At 41.7% G+C, this 19420-nt stretch overlaps 2 protein-coding genes across 2 annotated transcripts; both read right to left on the reverse strand.

Moving 5' to 3' along the window:
- Positions 1 to 238: 238 nt before the first annotated feature.
- actn2b (actinin, alpha 2b) lies at positions 239 to 19407 on the reverse strand. Its single transcript, XM_086171964.1, has 21 exons — positions 19091 to 19407; positions 15096 to 15210; positions 14785 to 14904; positions 14593 to 14679; positions 14297 to 14384; positions 13780 to 13858; positions 11333 to 11414; positions 11050 to 11135; positions 10514 to 10606; positions 9378 to 9608; positions 9089 to 9236; positions 8587 to 8737; positions 5979 to 6087; positions 5100 to 5240; positions 4681 to 4863; positions 4443 to 4577; positions 3929 to 4108; positions 3647 to 3793; positions 3030 to 3095; positions 2763 to 2921; positions 239 to 2103 (listed from the first exon to the last, which is right to left on the reverse strand). Exons 1-21 carry the CDS (start codon positions 19220 to 19222, stop codon positions 1945 to 1947), a joined length of 2691 nt encoding a protein of 896 aa, XP_086028090.1. The 5' UTR covers positions 19223 to 19407; the 3' UTR covers positions 239 to 1944.
- LOC147236665 (uncharacterized) lies at positions 6147 to 8530 on the reverse strand. The gene is made up of 3 exons (XM_086171976.1): positions 7915 to 8530; positions 7776 to 7831; positions 6147 to 7679 (listed from the first exon to the last, which is right to left on the reverse strand). Exons 1-3 carry the CDS (start codon positions 7932 to 7934, stop codon positions 6829 to 6831), a joined length of 927 nt encoding a protein of 308 aa, XP_086028102.1. The 5' UTR covers positions 7935 to 8530; the 3' UTR covers positions 6147 to 6828.
- Positions 19408 to 19420: the final 13 nt, after the last annotated feature.

The following is a 19420-nucleotide window of genomic DNA, read 5'->3' on the forward strand; positions in this document are numbered from 1 at the left end:
TTTGCAAATAAATGACTACTAAAACATAATTTCTTTGAATGGAAGTCACAGAGCTTCTGTATATACAACCACTGCTAATTGTTTTTGTGAATTAAAACAATCAGGATGGCTGTGAGACAACAAGGTGCCATCTGATAATCATATCACCTGTCTTTTTTTTTACCATGTAATTTAAATTTTAATTGTTTCTGTAACAAAGTGAAAAAATTGGAAATCATAGTCATATAATGAGCAGTGATTTATTTGGTTGAAATTTGAATGAGTTTATTGCTTTAAAATGTCCAAGTACAAAGGTAAAGTCACTGAATTGTATCGACAATAGAGCCAACAAATGTCTTCAAGGTACGTGTGCTGCCTGAGTATCTCTCTTTACCCTTTTAAAATACATCACATTAAAGTGTTGACAACATTTTAAGTGAATATTCATCTAGATCATTGCTGAACCTCAGACGAATTCCTCCATCTCATAAAAATAAATGTTTTTAAAGGGGATTGCTTGAATCTAAGCAACAGTATTAAACAAATCATAGCAAAGCTGCAAGTGAACCACTTTAATTCTAGAGTTTCAAATTTATCACACATTATTTCCACAAATTTTCACAAAATTACTTTTAGCTAAAAGTAATTTGCATGCACAAAGTGATGCGATCTCTTATAAGCCTTTAACGTATGTTTAGTTAATATATATGGGTGACATCATACAGTAAGGAAATGCCTTAAATGCAATTTATTTAATTTATTTCATCAATCATTTCATTATTCAAAAATGATACCATATGTGAATAGCTATGGGTGACATGTGGCCAACACAGCTGTGTAAATGTGAAAAACACAGAAGAGCTGATGAAAAATATCCATGCACAAGGTCTAAACTTGCATTACCAAAGGAAACAAGGGAAATCAGTGGATTTAGTCTGTATATTCGTCTGAAGGCATAAAACCTCAGATGGCTGTTAATATGATTGAAAATGGAAGTGTGCCAGCCAAATAATCAGAAATTCTGGTTGGAAAAAACAAGCAAAAATGAAAAAAAAATGTTGCATTTCAAGTCAAATATCTTTGCGTTTGTTTCATGTCATCTGTGACAATGAACAGTGTGTTTGTGTTGACTGTGTGAATAAAAACTCTGGCTGTTTCAAAGTCATGTTGTATTTTTCCTTGTTGTATTTTTCCTTGTCGGGTTTCAGCGTTAAGGCAAAATCTAACACACACATCAAAAAAACATGTAGGAAATACAAACATGTCCACTAAACTATGCGGGGAACGTGCCTGTCGTCTGACAAAAGGCAAACAGATACAAGTATGGAAAATTATATTGTAACCGCAGAGTGCAGTTAATCTTAGACTTTATTTTCTCTTTGTATCAATTTGTCAACATTTTAAAACAAAAAATGCCCAAGGCATTCATTTCTCTAAACAACTTGAATTGAGTTGATGATTCATGTAAATAAAATGTACTAATTGGGTATTCTATGTGACACTGAAATCTAAATAAAAGGAAGTGGTACAGCTGATTTTTCAAAATGTCTTTGACAGAACAAAAGTATTTCTAAGAAAAACAATACCAGATTTATATTTACCTGAAAAAAACCTCGATCTCTTGATCAACCATGAATAATCTGAATTTTTCCTCCAATTTGTCCCCCGCGGCTACCTTAACAGGAACTTGCACTCAGACAAAATATTGTGCTACACAGCATAAAATAAGCAAGTAATTGTTTCCCACGATCTGAACATATTTAAGGGAGAATCTTTTATTCCAAAGAAGGCATGACGCATGACAACCCTATTCAGGACTGAAAAAAAAACTGGCTACGTCACAAAGGCAACTCATTCAACATACTTGTTCCTCCTTACATTACAGATAATATAGGTGCGTTTATGTGTGTGTGTTTAAGGGGATTATAGGTAAATGGTCAGTACATTAACGGTTTTCTATTGATGTTAAAGGTCACTCTCCCCGTAGAGGGCGGTAGAGAAGGCGGTGTAGTCCAGTGCCCCGGGTGGTGCTCCCTGGCCAGCGTAAGGCGGCATTCTCATGATGCAGTACTCTGCTTGTTCAGGAGGAAGTTCTCGCCTCAGCTCCTCCACCAGTATGTAAGGCTGTGATGGCGGTGGGATAAAAATATAACTCAGACAAAAAGGAGTGATACTGTAACACCCTTTTCCATTGTGAGATCATGAATTGGCTTAGAATGGCAATTGCTTAGCTATCATTTATACATGAATACATAAAAGAGTGAAATAAACTTCTCAAAAGGATAAACAATCATGAAACGGGGGTCGGGCATTTCTATAAAATGTATAAAGTATGTAAACACTTTTCAGGACTGTCACTTTATTTCAGCATGTTGGTCAGTTGGTTTCAGCAACAAATGACCTCAGCCTCCAATTATGGGCACGTGACCGGAAAGCAGTCTGGTGATTATAAACAAAGTATTTTCTATTTCTTTCTTATTGCGGAAATTGTGCACTTAAGTCATCTGGATGGGACGATTCCCTGGGTGAAGGTGGAATAAAACTGCAGATTATTATGGAGCAAAACTCAAGGGATTTCATCAATGTGCATGTAGCCTGTGATTTTCCATATGTATGTAAACAGATACTGTGAAACAGCTTAAAATAAATAAATACCTTTGGTCATTTCTTTTTTAAATTTCTTAAGGCCTATTCATGACAACACATCGATTTAATAGACATGAATTTTTTTTTTTTTCTGCTTGTAAATGACCTTCCTTATGCCGTTTAATCTGCGCACTGACCTTGTCGGCTGCCAGAATCCTGAAGGATGCCACAACCTGCTCAGCAGTGTCGGTATCGGCAGTCTCTCTAGTCATAAAGTCAATGAAAGACTGGAAGGAGACAATGCCGGTAGCATTGGGGTCAACCAGCATCATTATCCGGGCAAACTCAACCTCTCCCTGAAGGATAAGGGTGAACAGAGAATGAGCGGATAAGAAATGAGCTAAATTGTTCTGAAGGCCAATTATGAAGCGCCATCTATTTGACCACACTTTAAACCATCGTACCAAGTCGTAACCCATGGAGATGAGGCAGGCTCTGAAGTCGTCCGTGTCCATCGCGCCATTCTTCTTCTGCAGTCGGGGACAAAAGTTCAGGTGTGCCGCCCGGGACATGCATGATGTAGAGACAGGAAAGTACGAGTCAGTCAGAGCAACTTACAGAAAAGACCTTGTCATGAAATACAACGCCTACAACTTTAAGGATATTATAAGTGGATGCATGTCAGACTGGGGTGAAAAGCTTATTCATTGCAGTGATGTCAAAGTTAATATATGGAAAGCGTTTAATATTCGGCTTTTGTAATGAAACATTAACACAGCAATGATTCTCTGACAAGTTTGACGGTAAATACACAAAAAAACTTTTCAATATTCATTATCTCTTAAACTTATGCAAGCATACATTACAGGTGTGCATATCAGAATATGTTTTGTAAATATCCATCCTAAAGTCAACGGCCCATACAGCTAAATTATTCATGTGAATCCGGCTCGAGAGATTATTTTGATACTCGGTGACAGCTTCTGTCCAAGATTTTCTTTTCTTTTTTCGGTGAATCAATTCGTGAAATGGAAAAGAAAAAAAAATGACGGCGGTGATGGAAAACATCGTAAGGCTGTACCCGATCAAAGTGGTTGAAAGACGATCTGAATTCATTCATCTGCTGCTGGCTGATGCCCTTGGCATCCCGCATCAAGATCTGTGTCTCGATTTCGTTTATGGTTCGGGCGATGGTTGTGAGGAGCAGCTCCCAGCCAACGCGGATGTGCTGCCGACGTGGTAAGAAAAAAAAAAAAAAGATGAAATGTGATAGAATAAATAAATCCAAACAGAAATCTAGATGCTGATTTACATCCAGAATTTTACTTAATTTTTCACACTGCTTGCTGCTGCTGTCCTTTACCTCCATTGTATAGTTGGTGTGTTTGTTATCGAACACCAGCGACTCCTGGATTAGCTGGTGGTCTCCCTCCAACTTGTCAACATTGGGCTTGTAAGCCACGATGACGTGTTCAAATTGCTTCAGTTGGGTCATCTGGTCTTCCAGGGTGCCGCCCACCTCCAGCGAGCAACGTCCAATTTCCTGTAAGGATAATACGTTCAGCGGGGTCAACTTAATACCAGGGGTCATTCTCAGACAGCAACATGCTGGTCTAATGATTCGGTGGGGGGGGGGGTCGTTATCGTGTGCCTTAAGAGCAGATCTTAGGAAGGCGTACAGCGTTTGATGGAGAAAAATTGTATATGTAACAATGTTCAGCCATTATACTTGGCAATATTCAATTACCATTCTTATCGGGAGAGTCATCATGGTACTACCTCTGTTATCTGTGATACATTTGAATATAATTATCTCCCAGCGCATTCGATTAGTTGAAGGTAACTGTCAAACTTCTGATGAAGCCTGTCTGTCTAACCTCCATCCTGGCCTGTATCCAAGGTCCAATTAGATTAGCCTGTGCAGCAAACTGCCGCCGTAGCCTTTCATGGGCGTGTTGGCGTGCCAGCTCTTCTTGGAGGGCACCGTCCCTCTGAGGTACCAGCTTCTTAACCTGGAAAACAGGCGCAAAAACAGAGCCGACTTGTTAGTGCCAACACCCGAGGGCATTAAAACGGAAAGATACGAGAGTAAGCAGCTTAAAACGGCGTGGCTACCTTGTCCCACTTGTTGAGAAGCTCCTCAGTTGTGATGGTGCTGTACGGGTTGATAATGCTGGCCTTGATCCCGTAGCTCTGGGAGATTTTCTGCACCTCATTGTGGATTCCCAGGATGGCCTGTCTCTCTGCGTCTGCCTCAGGTAGGGTGGCTTTGAACTGCTCGTGAGCCGCGATTAGACTCTGGAAGGTAAAGTGGGAAGGGAGCGGCCCTCGAAGTGTTATTAAAATTTCAATATTGTCAGCTGCAATAACATGATGCGGCTCTTTTGGACACGACACGTCAAAGCCCATTACGCACAACATATATTATAATAAAGCGCGTCAGTAAAAAATAAAGATCATATTTAACCGCTTTCAAAGTAAACTACCTGAACAAGAATTGGGTGGCCGGGTCTACTGCCAGTAAGTTCACCTACCTGGACCTCCTCAATGGTATGCACCATGAACATATCTTGCAGGTCCTCCATGGCCCCTTCCATCCAGTTATTGAAAGGAGCCGACCTCTTGGAGAATTCCAAGAACAACTGATCAATGGTCTCCAGCAGCTTTTCAGTTCGCTGGGAAGAAAGATCAAGAAAGATTTCAGCTGAAGCACAACTGAGAGCTTTATTTGGCCCCACAAGAAAGTGCCATCTTCTCATCCCTCATACAAATACTGGAAATAAATATCCCCTCACCTGTTCTTTTGGGTGATTATCTACAGGGTGCTTAACATTGGCATAACCTTGTTAACCCCCAGCGTTGGCTCAGTTCTCCGTGACAGGGTCCCTCACAAGGGGACGGTTGCTATTGGGATAAAGACAGACAACAGACTGCTGTCCCTGTCATTCAGACCCAATCCCTGGCCCTTTTCCTGGGCCCTCGCACATTTGCAGGCCTGGAAGGGACAGCGTGGATCTGAGGAATTGGCTAGTGGGCCTTGAGCCAGTCACTTCCTGGACTGGATGCTTACATCTATTTCTCCCTTATCCCCCTACACTGCCCAATTATACCATAATATCTAGGACAGGGTTTTTTGAGGGGAACTATTTTTTCCTCCATCAGTTTCTAGCACCTTTGGTTTTCAGAGGTCATTGACTTTTACTGTAAATACAGGAACATTTGGGTAAAGTGTTTTTAGGAGCCGCTTCCAACCGCATCACCCCTATCGTGACCGTTGTGGATCATTAGCACACTCTTGTGGGGATGACGAAACACATGCAAAACTTGCCTCATTTATGAAGATTCTATTGTTTTCATGTTTCAACTTTAATTCCAGCTTTAAAAAAAAAAAAAAAACTGAAATTATGCTTCACCTCCAGTGACTCTCTCCTCTTCTGAGTCATAGTTCCCAGCTTGTCCCACAGGTCACAGATGGTCTGGCAGCGTTGGTTCACAGCAGCCACATCATGGTAGTCCAGCTCACTGGGAGGAAAAAAAAAAAAAAAAAAAAAGGTTATTTCATTCAAATATAAATTTATGGCTCAAAAAAAAATCTGCTGAATGAGAATATTTTACCCATTGTAAGTAAAAGTCTCCTGTGCCAATTGGGCAATTTCTTTTTTGGGTGTGGCTATCAGCCATAGAGAGCTGCTATTCTAACAACCACACTCATACAATGTGACTTAAGATCTTTTGTTAACCTGATTTGAAAAAAAAAAAAAGCCATTCCCGAAAATGTCACATTTGGCCCTAGAACACGCGGCTGTGTTTTTACAGACCTGGCAGTTTCATATGTACACTGAAAGATGTTTATAGACCCACTGCTGAAAGTCCTTGCATAGCATTCTTCAAACACACTTGAAATTCAGAATCTTTTGTTTTTTAAAAGTAATCATTTGGTGCTTTAAAAAGTTTTACCATGTACTGTTATTCCAGGACAAAAATGCAGACACCTCAACAGCTAATTTCTTTGCAGGATACTAAACTGCCCTCATTTAACTATTCATTTTATTTAAGCTCTGGCTTGATGAAATTGTTGGAAAAGCAACTAAAATACCACATACAGCCCTCACACGCACAAAAAAAAAAAAAAAAAAAAACCACAAGCATATTCATTCAGCATTTATTGCACATCAAGCAGTATAGAGGGACATTTTAGAGTAAATGTAGGAACTCGTGTTCCTTCCATGCTCTGCTTCAAGTCTGCTGAAAGGACAAGTTGGGTTAAACGTCTGTAGAGGCCTGCAGCCAGTGGTTGTCTCTGTCTTTCATCAGTGTTTGGTGAAGAATGTTCGGACTTTGAGCGCCGGGACCGTCGTATTCCTCATACTGGACTTCATCCCAGTCGTCGCTACCGGCCTCCGAGGTTGTGTGGAGGTGCGACAGTCTGCCGGGAGGACGGCGATTTTTCAAGAGTAGGTAGAACTGCTTCAGGCTGTCAGCTCTCTGCCCTTCTGCGCGAGGCTGCAGAGTGCCTACTAATGCAGGGTTGCCAGGGGTCGACCTTATCTTCTGCCACGCTGCAGCATAGTGGTCCGATGGCAGGAAACTCTGGTCTTCTGTTTCTCGCTGTTCGTGTCCTGCCTCCTGGACCGTTTCATAGTGAATCAACTCACCAGGCTGAAAATCTAGTTCGGGATAGTCATGTGACATATAGTTGAGCTCCTCAGTTTCCCTCTGAAAGTGTCCAGTCTCAAAGTCCTCTGTGTATTGCTGAAGCTCACCAGCCTGGTACTCCGGTTCTAGACTGTCAGCAGATTGCAACATGAAGCCTTGCTCCTCCGTTTCCTGTTCTAGGTGACCACTTTCAAAGTTCTCTTGAAAGTGCTCCACTTCACCCGCCTGAAGGGCAGGCAGAGGGAGGGTATCACTGTCCGATATGGCCTGAGATGATACGAATTCACTGAAGGTCATGGAATCTTCCAATGGATTCCACAAAGGTGCGCCGGAGACTCCTACAGAAGGGCTGTGGCTTGTTGCAAGTGTGTCGGCATAAGGGAAGGACCGAGCACTAGCACCTTGGTGCGGAGATGGACTCCGCGTAACAAAATATCTACCGTCATGCTGTCTCACATCTGAGGGGAGCAAAAGCCACAGCATTAATTGCTACATAAATTTAAATGGATCAACTTCACAAGCAATCAGTAGTTTTGGAGAAGCAATAATCATACCTTTAGCAGTAAAACAATAAATATCCATGCCAAACAGTGCAAGCAGTAGCAGGATACTATGAAAGGAGGAGTCATAATCAAAAAAACTACTTTGATAAAACTGCAACCGGAGAATTTCAGGGTGTTAAGTACATCTTACCTAGATGGGAACGTCGCCATTCTGCAGGTATGATGAAATGCTACCTTGCTCTCTCAGCACTTTCCCCAACATATGATGGAAATGCTCATCAAAAAGTTCGGGAGTTAAGGGTGAACAGCTGGCCGCCGTTAGACCCTGATTGAAAAGGTCGCCACACCTGTGGGTCCGTGGCCCCGCTGGGAGCGTGGTTATAGGCAGGTAACGTTTACTGAATTCATGCCTTCCTGATATCCGTGGATGTGCACGCACACACATCTTTTTGACGAAGCATTCATAAAAATGTCTGTGGAGGTTCTCAGTCAGCCAGTTCATGGTGAATTCCTGTCAAAATCTTCTTGTCGTGGCAACTGATCAACCAAAGAACTAAAAAAGCCTCGCAGATGAAACACCTTCAAGTGGATAAAATCAAGTCCAGTTGCCACGACAAGATTTTGACGTTCATAAAAATGCCAACCTCTAACTTTTCGTCTTTCATGGCTTTGTCAACAGTCCTGCTGTCACTGAGCTCAATGACACCTTGATTTTGAATTCACAGGCACATAGCAAAAAGTTGATTTTTTTTTTTTTTTTTTTTTTTTTTTTGTCCCAATCAAATTATGCTTGGGCAGAGTAAAAGCCCGATCTGGCCGTGTGACATGTGCACATATTTTCGCAACATGGGGGAACGCGTACTTGAGTTCTTGCGCAATGGCTGCGATCTGCTCCACTCTGTCCTGGTGTGCAGCCAAGTCGCTCTCGAAGGCCTCGTGTTTTCGTAGCAATGCTCTGATCTCTGTCAGGGTGGCCGTTTCGTAGTCCTTCTGGGAGAGGATCAGTTCTTTACCTGAGTGCAACATGTATGGAGAGAGAGAGAGAGAGAAGGAGACGGATGATGTGAGAGCGAAGCGCAGCGGGATGACTGGAAATTTTGATCAGAGCACGAGCCATATTTGGTCTTTTTTAAAAAAGGCTAAAAAAAGACTGATTGAACGTGAACCCTCAATCAAATATAATTAAAAGTAAATCCAAACAAACCTCAAGGTTAAGAAAAACAACCGGACGTTTCAAAGCCAGGCAGGAGTGAGGGAGTCGGGGAAGAGGGTTAAAAGGTCAAAATGAAAAGTTTTATCGAAGAAACGTAAGTGCAGGGGCAGGCCTGTAAACGCTTTGAATAGTAGAAGTGTCTCCCACTGACCGCTGGCCCAGTTTTCATGATTGGTGGCTTTTTGCCGAAACTTCTCCGCCAGGTGGTCCAGTCTCTCCAGCCGGCGGATCTCTGTCAGGAGCCACTCCTCGTAGCCCTTCTCCGCCTGCTCCAAGCCTTGCCATGCACTGGCTATGTCCTTTCATTGCAGTCAAAAATTGAAGCATTTATTAAACATTGTCTCCTTTTGAAGCAAAAACTTATTTTGCAAATATAGGAAAAAAAAAAAAAAAAAAAAAACGCGTTAGTGCTTTTTGATGATTTTTCAGTCACAACTTACAGACACCATCTTTCCCTCGGATGGCATGAAAGCAGGGCGGTTGCTGATACGCAACTTGGTCTGCAAGGTGTTGAAGTTGATTTCCAGCTGGCACTTCTCCTGCACCTTTGGGGGTTTGTGCTGCCGCCTGTAATCCCTGAAGTCCTCCAGCTTCCTCTGCATCTCCGCCATGGTCTTCTCCGGAGTCCGGTTCTCCAGCCAGGGAGTGGTGCGGCGGATCCACTCCAGCAGCTGGAAATCAAAAGATTAGCACGCTGAAAACAAAAAGTATTGCAGGAGGGAGATCACATTGAGATAGCGGTGTAATGGGAGAGCAATAAAAAAAACAAAGGGGCTGTTTATATTCATTTTAATATCTGCAGTTTATTCCAGGCTACACTAGAGAATATAACTGTTTTACACTGCTTATTTATCTATTACTGGCCCACATTGTAGCCCCTTTGTCTGAGACAAATATTTTAGTTGTGATCCTTTGTGCTGTCTTATGTCTCTTCTCATTACTCGCAGTCCAGATGGTTGCAGAGGACCAGTATTCCTGTATTCTGTGGGTAATCTGTGCTCGAAATAGATGAGTTTATAGCACAATAGTGGATGAGCGTTGTTATTTCATAGATAAACCCTCAGAACCTTTCGTGATTACTTCAAGAAGGAAATAACATCACCTAAGAATAATAAAACTCTCCTTTCACACATGATCATGATCCTCATAACTGTCAGATGATGGTGGAAAATTGGCATATTCACGCTACATTGTGAACCTGACATAGTATACCCTTACAGAGTAAAGTCGGTTGTCGGTCAACCTTCTGTGTTTTATTCATGATTTGAAGACTGTGATTGCACAACGCATCCTGTCAGCCACATGGACATTGCCAAAATTGTATGTTTTACTTTTGTAATCGCTGTGCTTTTCAATATCTGGATTTCTAAGGAGAAAAAAAAAAGGTTGCAGGAGGACGCGATAGTGATCTGAAAGCTGTAATTTGTCAGAGCTGCTCTCTGTCATGCACAGTAAAGCTTGAAATTGAGAGCCTGAGACAAAAGGCCTCTTAACCAACAACAAAAACTGACAGGAACACATCCAACCCGGTGCATACACCATTATGTATTATGTGATCATTCAAATTTTGCTTTACCTCACTGGCCAGTCTCTCATACTCCTCCATCAGTTTCTCATTCTCCTGGTTTACGCCCAGCACCTTACAGATTCTGTTGGCGGCCGTCTCTGCCTGAGAGAAAGAATAATCATTTTGACGTTGGTAAAACCATCTTGCACTCCTCTTTGATTCTGCCGGTAGTTCAATGAGTCACCTTGCGACACTATTGCTGCCTCAGATGAAACGCTAGAGATGTGGGGTGACAGGTCACACAATACTAACAGCAGAGCCTATCCGTTTATGTATTATCTATTGTCACTATACAGCTCTAATTCAAGTGCAGACCTACTTCACCAGTAATTATCGACATTTGGATTTCATGCAAGGAAACAATAATGTTTCCAAATGTATTGGAAAAAATAGAATTGCACAATAATCTTTTCAATTATTTCACACAAAAAAATAACTAACGTCCGTGCTAGTACCAATTAAAATCGTCCCTTATAAAATACAGAATGCAAGTATAACGGCATAACCACCCTCAAACCTAAATCATCGTGAAAGTGAGGTTGTACCTGCTCTGCTCCAGCAAAGGCATGGTAAAAGCAGGACACGTAGGTCATGATAGCTCTTTCATCAGGCTTGGGGGTGTTGATGATATCTACAGCATGGTGGGCGGAAGGAGAAACAGCGGAAAGAGACAGCAAAATTAATCTGAGGTTCTCTTGTGTACTTTTCAAACCCCTTTCAGTTATAGAGGCTCCTCTTCCAATAAATCCAATTATCTCAAAGCAGAGACAATTGCATTCATACTGCAAAGTCTTATTTCTTATGGTCCTTCTATTTCATTAACATTACCTTCCGCATCCAGCATTTTGGGAATGTCCAGGTGTTTCTCCGCTAAGTCAAAAGCCAGATTCAGGTTCCCGAGAGGATCATCCTAAATAAAGATAAACAATTCTCCATCAGGGGAAAGCAATGCTGGACTTAAAATGCCACCGCCCTGACCTTCATGCTCTGGTGGACACATTATACTCCCGCGTCACTTCCATGAAAATTATTCTAATGGGCTGTAAATCTTTGGTTAATGGAGCAGCCAAATGAAAACCTGAAGCTCGTGTTTTATTTGCTCTTATGAGATAGATGTTTGTTAGAATCGCTTGCACGGCCAAGATGGTGGTTTGATTAAGTGTGACACGATTGAGCGCTGTTTTGGAATTTTCTGATGGCGAAAGGCGAAAGATTTTTGTGACAAGCTTTGTTACAAGGAGATATCCATGACACACACTTGGACTCATCTGTCCCAACTGACGCTATCAGATCAAATGACTTATAAACATTTCAGCACCAAACTGACATTTCTATTTCGTTTCAAGTCCATTCGGTGGCCAGATGGACAGTGGGAGTGGCACATGTAGCCAACAGCTGACAGTTGAAACCCTGCTAATGAGACACTGAGTGAGAGTGCACTGGGGTAAAGGGATCATGCTATCACACCGTTGCTATTGTCTCTGAGTATATACCACTGTTCCATTAAGGCTTGCGGTGTGTGTGTGTATGTGTGTGTGTTGGGGAGGGGCATGCTACATGACAGGGCCGGCTGCTCATAGAGCTAGTGTGGGCAAGATGGTAAAATGATGACGGGATTGATGGATAAATAGAAAGGCTACTTTCATGTATTTGCATGTCTCGTTTTGTGTGTGTGTGTGTGTGTGTGTGTGTGGGTGTGTGTCCTCATCGCTCCCTGACAAGAGCTTTACGGTGTAAGCTCAACAAACACGTTTACCTAGAGCCAGATTCAACAGCTGCCTGGCACGAAACCGCAACTGTCTCCCGGCGGTGTAAGCAGAAATGAGAGGTGAAGGTGCGACTGAGGCTGTAAGTGTGAGCCAAAGAGAGGAAAAAAGAGTCCAGGCAATAAAGTAAGGTGCGTCCTTTCACTACACAGTGAAATGTAATCGACACACATACATTTAAGCAGACATTCACCTCCCTCAAAGGGCGGGGAACGACTCTCGTGGGGTTTCAGTGTGCAACAATTGCAGAGGTAGAGTTAAGCCTGTCCTCTGTGGGCTCAAGTTTCTGTGGCTATTCGGAGGCAACACAAATCAGCTGTGAAAAGTAAATGTATCTGTTTCCAAAACAAATATATGACACGCCGTCCTAACAGCTGCGGTTCCTTACCTGCTGTAACTAGACAAACTTGGATCTTAAACGGAATTACCAAGGACAACTTTAACGTTGTAAATATTTACAAATAATAACAACCTAGCCGATCGGCGGGTTTATTAATTAGATGTTTGTGACGATAAACAAAGCAGTGTTCTGACAGCCGATCCACTCTAAACTAAAACAGATTTAGTAGTCAGAAGCAGAAAGCTCATATATTTCCCACAGGAGACTTGGCCATCATCAGACAGCACCTTCTTCCAGGCAGCAGAGGGAATGCTATGCGTGTATTATTGTTATTACGAGACAAAAGCAGGAGGCATGTCGGCTGTGCTTTCTCACTGTGAAAACAAGTAGCTTAGCTCACTGGGCCCGTTGCCTGTTTATACACAAACATCGCACATTCAGCCAGAACATTCAGAATGCCCCACAAAAAATTTCTTCATCGTGCTCTTTCTACACAACGAAAAGGATTTATATAGTCAAAATCTAGCGCCTGATCTCAGACAGTAAAGCCTAACTATCTGTTTGCCATAAAATAAAACATGTTCAGCATTAAAGTGACTTCATATGGCAGTCATTAAATTAAATGCTTTCAATGAAAACAGATTAAATCAATCCTGTGTTGTCTTTTGTCTGCACTGATGTTGTTTTACAACAATAATGATCCGTGTTGTGAGACTAAGTGAGTCCACAATCGGACAAATGATCAGCAGGGGACCAAATAAAATCATAACTATAATCCAGACAGCATGGTTTAAAACATTAGTGACCTTTTCTCATATCAATGGCAAGTGGTTAGAGCTGGTCCAACAACTACCAACAATTACCACCACATTATTTACTGGTATAAGTGTTTTCTGAATGCCTTAATAGCCCAAAAGAAACAACCAATAATTATATTTCAGAGGAAAAAATCCAATAGTGTTGAATTTGCAGTCAGCATTAGGACATTTATCTTTCCTTTTTCAAAAACTTCACGTCCTCAGAGGAAGAGTTCACACATTTTGTTGTTCTGATTCCACCGTGTTTCTCAGAGCTCACGCTGTGAAATGTTAATTTTGTTAACATCACTCTGTTAGTTTTTCAGGGGAGCCGGTACACAGCATCCTGGTTACAAGGGACACACGCAACACCTTGTTGAGCTTAGAGTAGTCGAGGAGGTCAGGTCTGTGTCTGTGAATCAGGGCGCAGAATGCCAGGCCGTCCTTCCAGCTTCACCGGCCAACAAGCAGAAAGAACCAACAGGTCAGTTGGAAAAAGCACCACCCCGACTAAACTCTTGTTGCAGGAGAGCAGATTCCTTCCAAATTCCTAGTCATTACATGAACCAATGGTGTTAAAGTGCAACAGTAGCAGTCAGATTCTCCCTTAATTCTACCTCAAATCCTCATATATCGGAAGGAACAGGTTGCCATATGATCATACAGTCTGACAGAAATTTCGGATTTTTTTTTAATTATCAAATATTTTAAATAAACAGATAAAAAAGGAGATGGGTTACCGATGCAGAAACAGCACCAATCCACATCATTGTTTGTGTAGACATAACAAATTAGGTTTTTGTGCAGAATATTGTCCCTTAAATTAGCCATTAATCAAATAATTATCATACCACAAATTTAAAACATAAGGAGCATCTTGAACCCGCACCTGACATGGAAGTTTTGGACATTGACATTCCTGTAGGGTGCAGTCTTTCTCTGGCACCACAGGAGGAGACCTTCCTTGGCGGAGGTTTCTGGGGGAAAATTTGATTTACAAACGTTTACATACAATCCAATTACTAACGTGATATTGATTATATTAAATCAAGTAATTAGAATCTCGAAATTGCCGTCTGGATTAACAGAGTATTGAAAGCTTTCATATTTGTTTTTTTTTTTAAATGAATTAATATCTATTGAAAACACTAACTGAGATTTGATTTTTGGACTTTCTTATCTCACCTTCAACAGAAATGTCCTGAATGGCAAAGCGGAGGATGATAGTCCAGATCATTCCAAGAGTCATCTTTACATTTCCGTCCACGATCTCTGAAAAACGGTGATTTTGCACCGATTTTAGGAATCACTCTCCGACCTGTGGGGCCCCACAGGTAGCATGTAATCTAACTAAGGTTTCGTGGAGGGTGCAGGTACCTTCAGCTCCGATGGAAACAAGTTTCACTCCTTTGCTCGTGATGAAGTCCAGTGCTTTGTTGACGTTGGCAATCTTGTGAAAGCGCATTTTCCCTCTGTCTGGTTTGGGTAACCTCTCCCCTGTTATGTGAAAGAATAAGATTTATTACCACCCTTATTACAACAATTTCGAATAATACTGCTGAACTTAAAAGGTGGATCTAAAATGATCGGGGTGTCTATCTTGCTTGCAGCGCTAAAAGGAGAATATCAGTAGAGGGTGATAAGCAACCTGTAATTTTAGCATGAATGTCTTTCTTCATCGGGCTGACCTGAGATGACTTCCAGCAGCAACATGAGTTTCAATCCATTCCTGAAGTCTTCTTCAATATTCTCGATTTGAGTGCCAGCTTTCCTCAGGTGAGAGTTGCACCAGGCTGTGAAGGTCTGTCAGGAAGATAAAAGTCAATTAAAATTGGATTTGATAAAAGTCGCTGCATTATAAATGCACCTTTTCCGGGGAGAGAAAAAGAAAATTGCTGCCAAACAGAAAATGGGACAAAGGCCAGTTAAAACGTTATTTAGAATTCATATATATATATATATATATATATATATATATATATATATATATATATATATATATATATAGTAGCTACCCCACTGTTACATATACACATATATATATATATACACACAATAGAAAATCCCTGAAGCTGGAGATAGGAAGGTGAAAGAAAAACCTTTTTAATCCTTTTTAATTAAAAAGACATATTTCAAAGGTCAGTGGGGGATACTATGTGACATCTTTTTTATAAATATTTGTCAGGATTCACAAGTATTCAAATTAGAGTACAGTGTATTTATAACAGTGGCTGGAAGCCTATGTAGCTTGTTTATTTTCATTTTGTATGGCATCATATGTACTTTCTATCTACGTATTATATATATATTTTCATATTATGGGAAACAAATATTGAAGAAGGAGCTTCTGAGTGTTGTGACATTTCTCAATGTTCCTACCTGCCCTTGGGCTGAACATCTAGCACCATCCTTAAATTCAATCTGTGTTCAGAATCTGAAGATCTCTGCGGTTGTCACTGAACAAGCTGTTCGACTGACAGCTTAGCAGGTCATCACGACATTTACACCACATCAGCGTTAACCTCTTCAGCCCACATAGCATTTCTAGATTATGCGGCCCTTTACTGGCTGATTTCAACTTTTTTTTTCCTTCTCTGCTGCCATGACACCATTAAAAATGCCCTGTGCATGGGCCACTGAAATACAGTAAATCAAGTTAAGAGGACAGGATTATTGTCTCCCTCCTTCTATTTTTATATCTCTTTCATAGTTTCCCCAATAGCCAGCAACAGAGTTCACAGCCGCTCAGCATTGTCAAAATGAAAGCCTGGAGCCGACCACAGAGCACATTCCGACCGATATAAGGTGTTAAATTTAGAGTGCTCTGGTGTGCTTCGTGATAAGAGACGAGGGTGGGTGGAGGACAAAAAAAAGAAAAGAAACACCAATGCATCCCACCACGTCGACATGAGCGAAAACGTCATGTGAACACGGAACAAGTTTCCCCCCCGCGTCACTTTCTGTCACTTGAAGGAGTGATTGGTTACAGGTGAAGGGGGAAATTGCTTTATCAGAATTCACACAGGATGCTATTTCCAGGTCGCCCTCGTCAGGTGAGCAGACGAGCAGACGTTTACGGAGGTCGGAGGTCAACTCGCCTCTGATAATATATAGCAAAAATACACTTCAGGAGTAAGACAGCAAGTCAAAAATAAAAAAAGCATATATGCATGTTGGCTGGCATCGAGTAAAGCACATCTCTTTATTTGGTCTGGAGTTACACTAATCAGTACATATCAGAGCCTCAATATTATGTTTCCACACAAATACACTATATTTTAAATTAAATTTGTTTATTAGAATGAAAAAAAAAATTAGCATGAAAATTACTTTTTGGTGATTTCAGTTTTTCTTTTTATATCAAACACTGGTGTACTCAGAAGCCTGTCTGTGTCTCCGATGTGCCGAGCTTCCCCCTTCAGCGGGAGTGTTTTCATTTTAACGAAATGTTGTTAGTGGGGTTTTGTTGCAGTGATTTGCTTTGTACGTGCCTGGAGTTCAAATGTGCATTTCTTTATTCATTTGGTTTTGATTTTTTTTTTTAACTCTTTGCTTTTGCACAAATGCTGACTCCTGTGGGCATTATTCCTCACTCTCAATTATGGCAGCAGTTCTCTTAGGCTCAGACATTTAATTTCTATTCCAGCACCTTTAGCCCGGATTTAAAGAAAAGAATAGTCTCAATCTAGTCCTGAATAATCTGTGAGTGATTTTACTCTATATTATTTTTCTTTAATAAGCATATTATTGAACTTTAAAACCATTCCAACCATAAAACAAAAAAAAGCAGGGAGAATTTGTGTCTTTTTCACTTGTATTAAATCAGCAATGTGATATGACTGGGAGAAAACGCAGTATTACTTTTTTCTTTATCACCCACCCCCCCTCCCATGTTTCTTTAATGAGAGCCTTTAAAAATACATAATATTAACGGCTTTAGGGTTAAGGCCTTCACATTCCACTATGAGAGGGTCCCCAGAGGGTTTATGTGACTTTGAGCTGCTGCCCTCCTTGTTAAAAAACCCTTGCCTGCTGCTACTCCAAATTTGACTCAGCCGCGGTCGCAGCGCCCCGCTGCCCACTTTCCAATCCCTCTGCCTCACTCCGAAGCTCTACTGACCAGTGACGATTGGAGCTAAAAATATGTATGACTCACCTACAGCGGGAACCAACCCTGTCACTGAAAAGGCTGATGCCTTTGGGGCATGCTAGGTAAGCAGCTAAGAGGATGAAAAATAAACGGGAAGTGAATGTCCATCAGAATGGGAAAAGAAAGTTCCTGTGAATAAAGCTTGGAATTGTTTTTAATATGAAGTTCAAATTTTTATACTGCTCCTCGCAACAGGTACCTTGAGGTCTCGCAGGATAAACTTTGCTTCAATCTACAAACTGACTTATATGCCAACGATAACCCCCCTGCACCGTGGCAGAGGAACTAATTTGGAGCGGCCACCTCTTACAAAGGTTTGTGGTGATATCACTGTTCCTCAAGGATGCTGGGTATGTCTGGGTAATGTTACCTTGCTGGTGTGGCACAGAACAACATCATCTCCCCTCCTCCCTCAGGCCTCAAAACACTATGTCAGTGTTGCTGAATGACAATCTCCAACAGTTTGAACAGCTGCTCGTAGAAAAAAAAAGGCCAATCAATTTGTGCTTAACTTCAAATTACTACTGAAGGAGGGTAAATGGAAATAAGGCTATATATATGTGGACTGGGAATTTGAATATCATGCTGTGTGTCTTGTGTTACCAAAAATACACGCTTTTGTCATCGCTCTGGTGGCACAGGGAGGATATGGACTCTGAGCCACGGCCTGCAGTTGTGCAAAGAGCTGTAGTTGAGAGCCAACCTCATAAAGCCTTAAATTCAACTGACAGCGCGGGAGGCTTTATCCAGGAGGGTGGTACTGCAACAATATCTCCACATGGTTTCTATAAACAAAAGAATTCCCTACCAAGGACAGCGGATTAACCCAACTATAATGCCTTTTGGTCCCGGGGGTTAAAATTAGAAGTAACGTCCATTCTAATCCCAAGAGCGTCATCATGTGTTTGAAGCATCTGTTGACAGCTTGCATTCCGCGCGTATCAGTGGAGAGGCAGTAGTCTGGAGAGCCGCTGGAAGGCAGGGCTATTGTTAGTAACCTGGCTGGTACCCACCGCCGCATCCGCCCGCCGAGCCGCCCTTCCATGGACCCGGCTTCGTCAAGTTTGCGGCAATCACACCGGAAATACCGTGACCTTCCTTTCACCACGGGGCCATTTCTCGCACTCAACTCTTTACATTCTTTTCTAAGTGGTGAAATTAAAGTATGTTTCGCATTTTTAGTGATCTATAAAGATAAGACTCTTGGGTCACCTCATGACAGGATTTAGAGCGTTAGGTTTACCCGAATGGTGTTTTATTTTGAAAACACCACACCGGAAGTGACCAGCTCTTCAGGAACGTCCCTTGATATTCAACTTCGATTTTGAAAGTTCCTCGAAAACGTGAGCATGTGTTTGTATTTATCTTCTAGAAATCTTTAAAAAATACGAGTGATTTTAAAATTACCCTTTGCAACAAAACCACAACTTTATGGAGCTAAGATCGTCCTTTTTATCAGCTCCACATGCCATGCCAACTCACCAGGGAGCGTGCAAAATGTAACTTATTTATTTTCATTGTGCGCTGACTTACTTTTCTTTGCTGTTGCTCCCAGGCGGGGTCCAGCAGCATGTCCCGATCCCACTCATCCTCCTGCATCATGTATTCCTCCTCATAGCCGTTGTCGTAGCGCACCGTAGTTTCTATCTGGGTCATTGTCATCATCTTTGGGCCCTTTTTCTACCGTTCCACTCAAGAGACTGATATCCTTGCAATCGGATTTTGGTTGAGCTGCGATGTTTGGAAAATAAATACTTTCCTGCCTTCCTTCGGTTTGAGTTGCCACCTCTCCCTTCTCTCTCCCTGACGCTTGCCCTTGTCCCGACCTGACAGACGTCTGGCCCCGGTTGCCACGGCCAGACA

The sequence above is a fragment of the Fistularia commersonii genome, chromosome 2, assembly GCF_037954325.1.
Source record: "Fistularia commersonii isolate RoL2024-O1a breed Wild chromosome 2, RoL_Fcom_v1.0, whole genome shotgun sequence".
In the NCBI taxonomy this organism is placed as follows: Eukaryota; Metazoa; Chordata; class Actinopteri; order Syngnathiformes; family Fistulariidae; genus Fistularia; species Fistularia commersonii.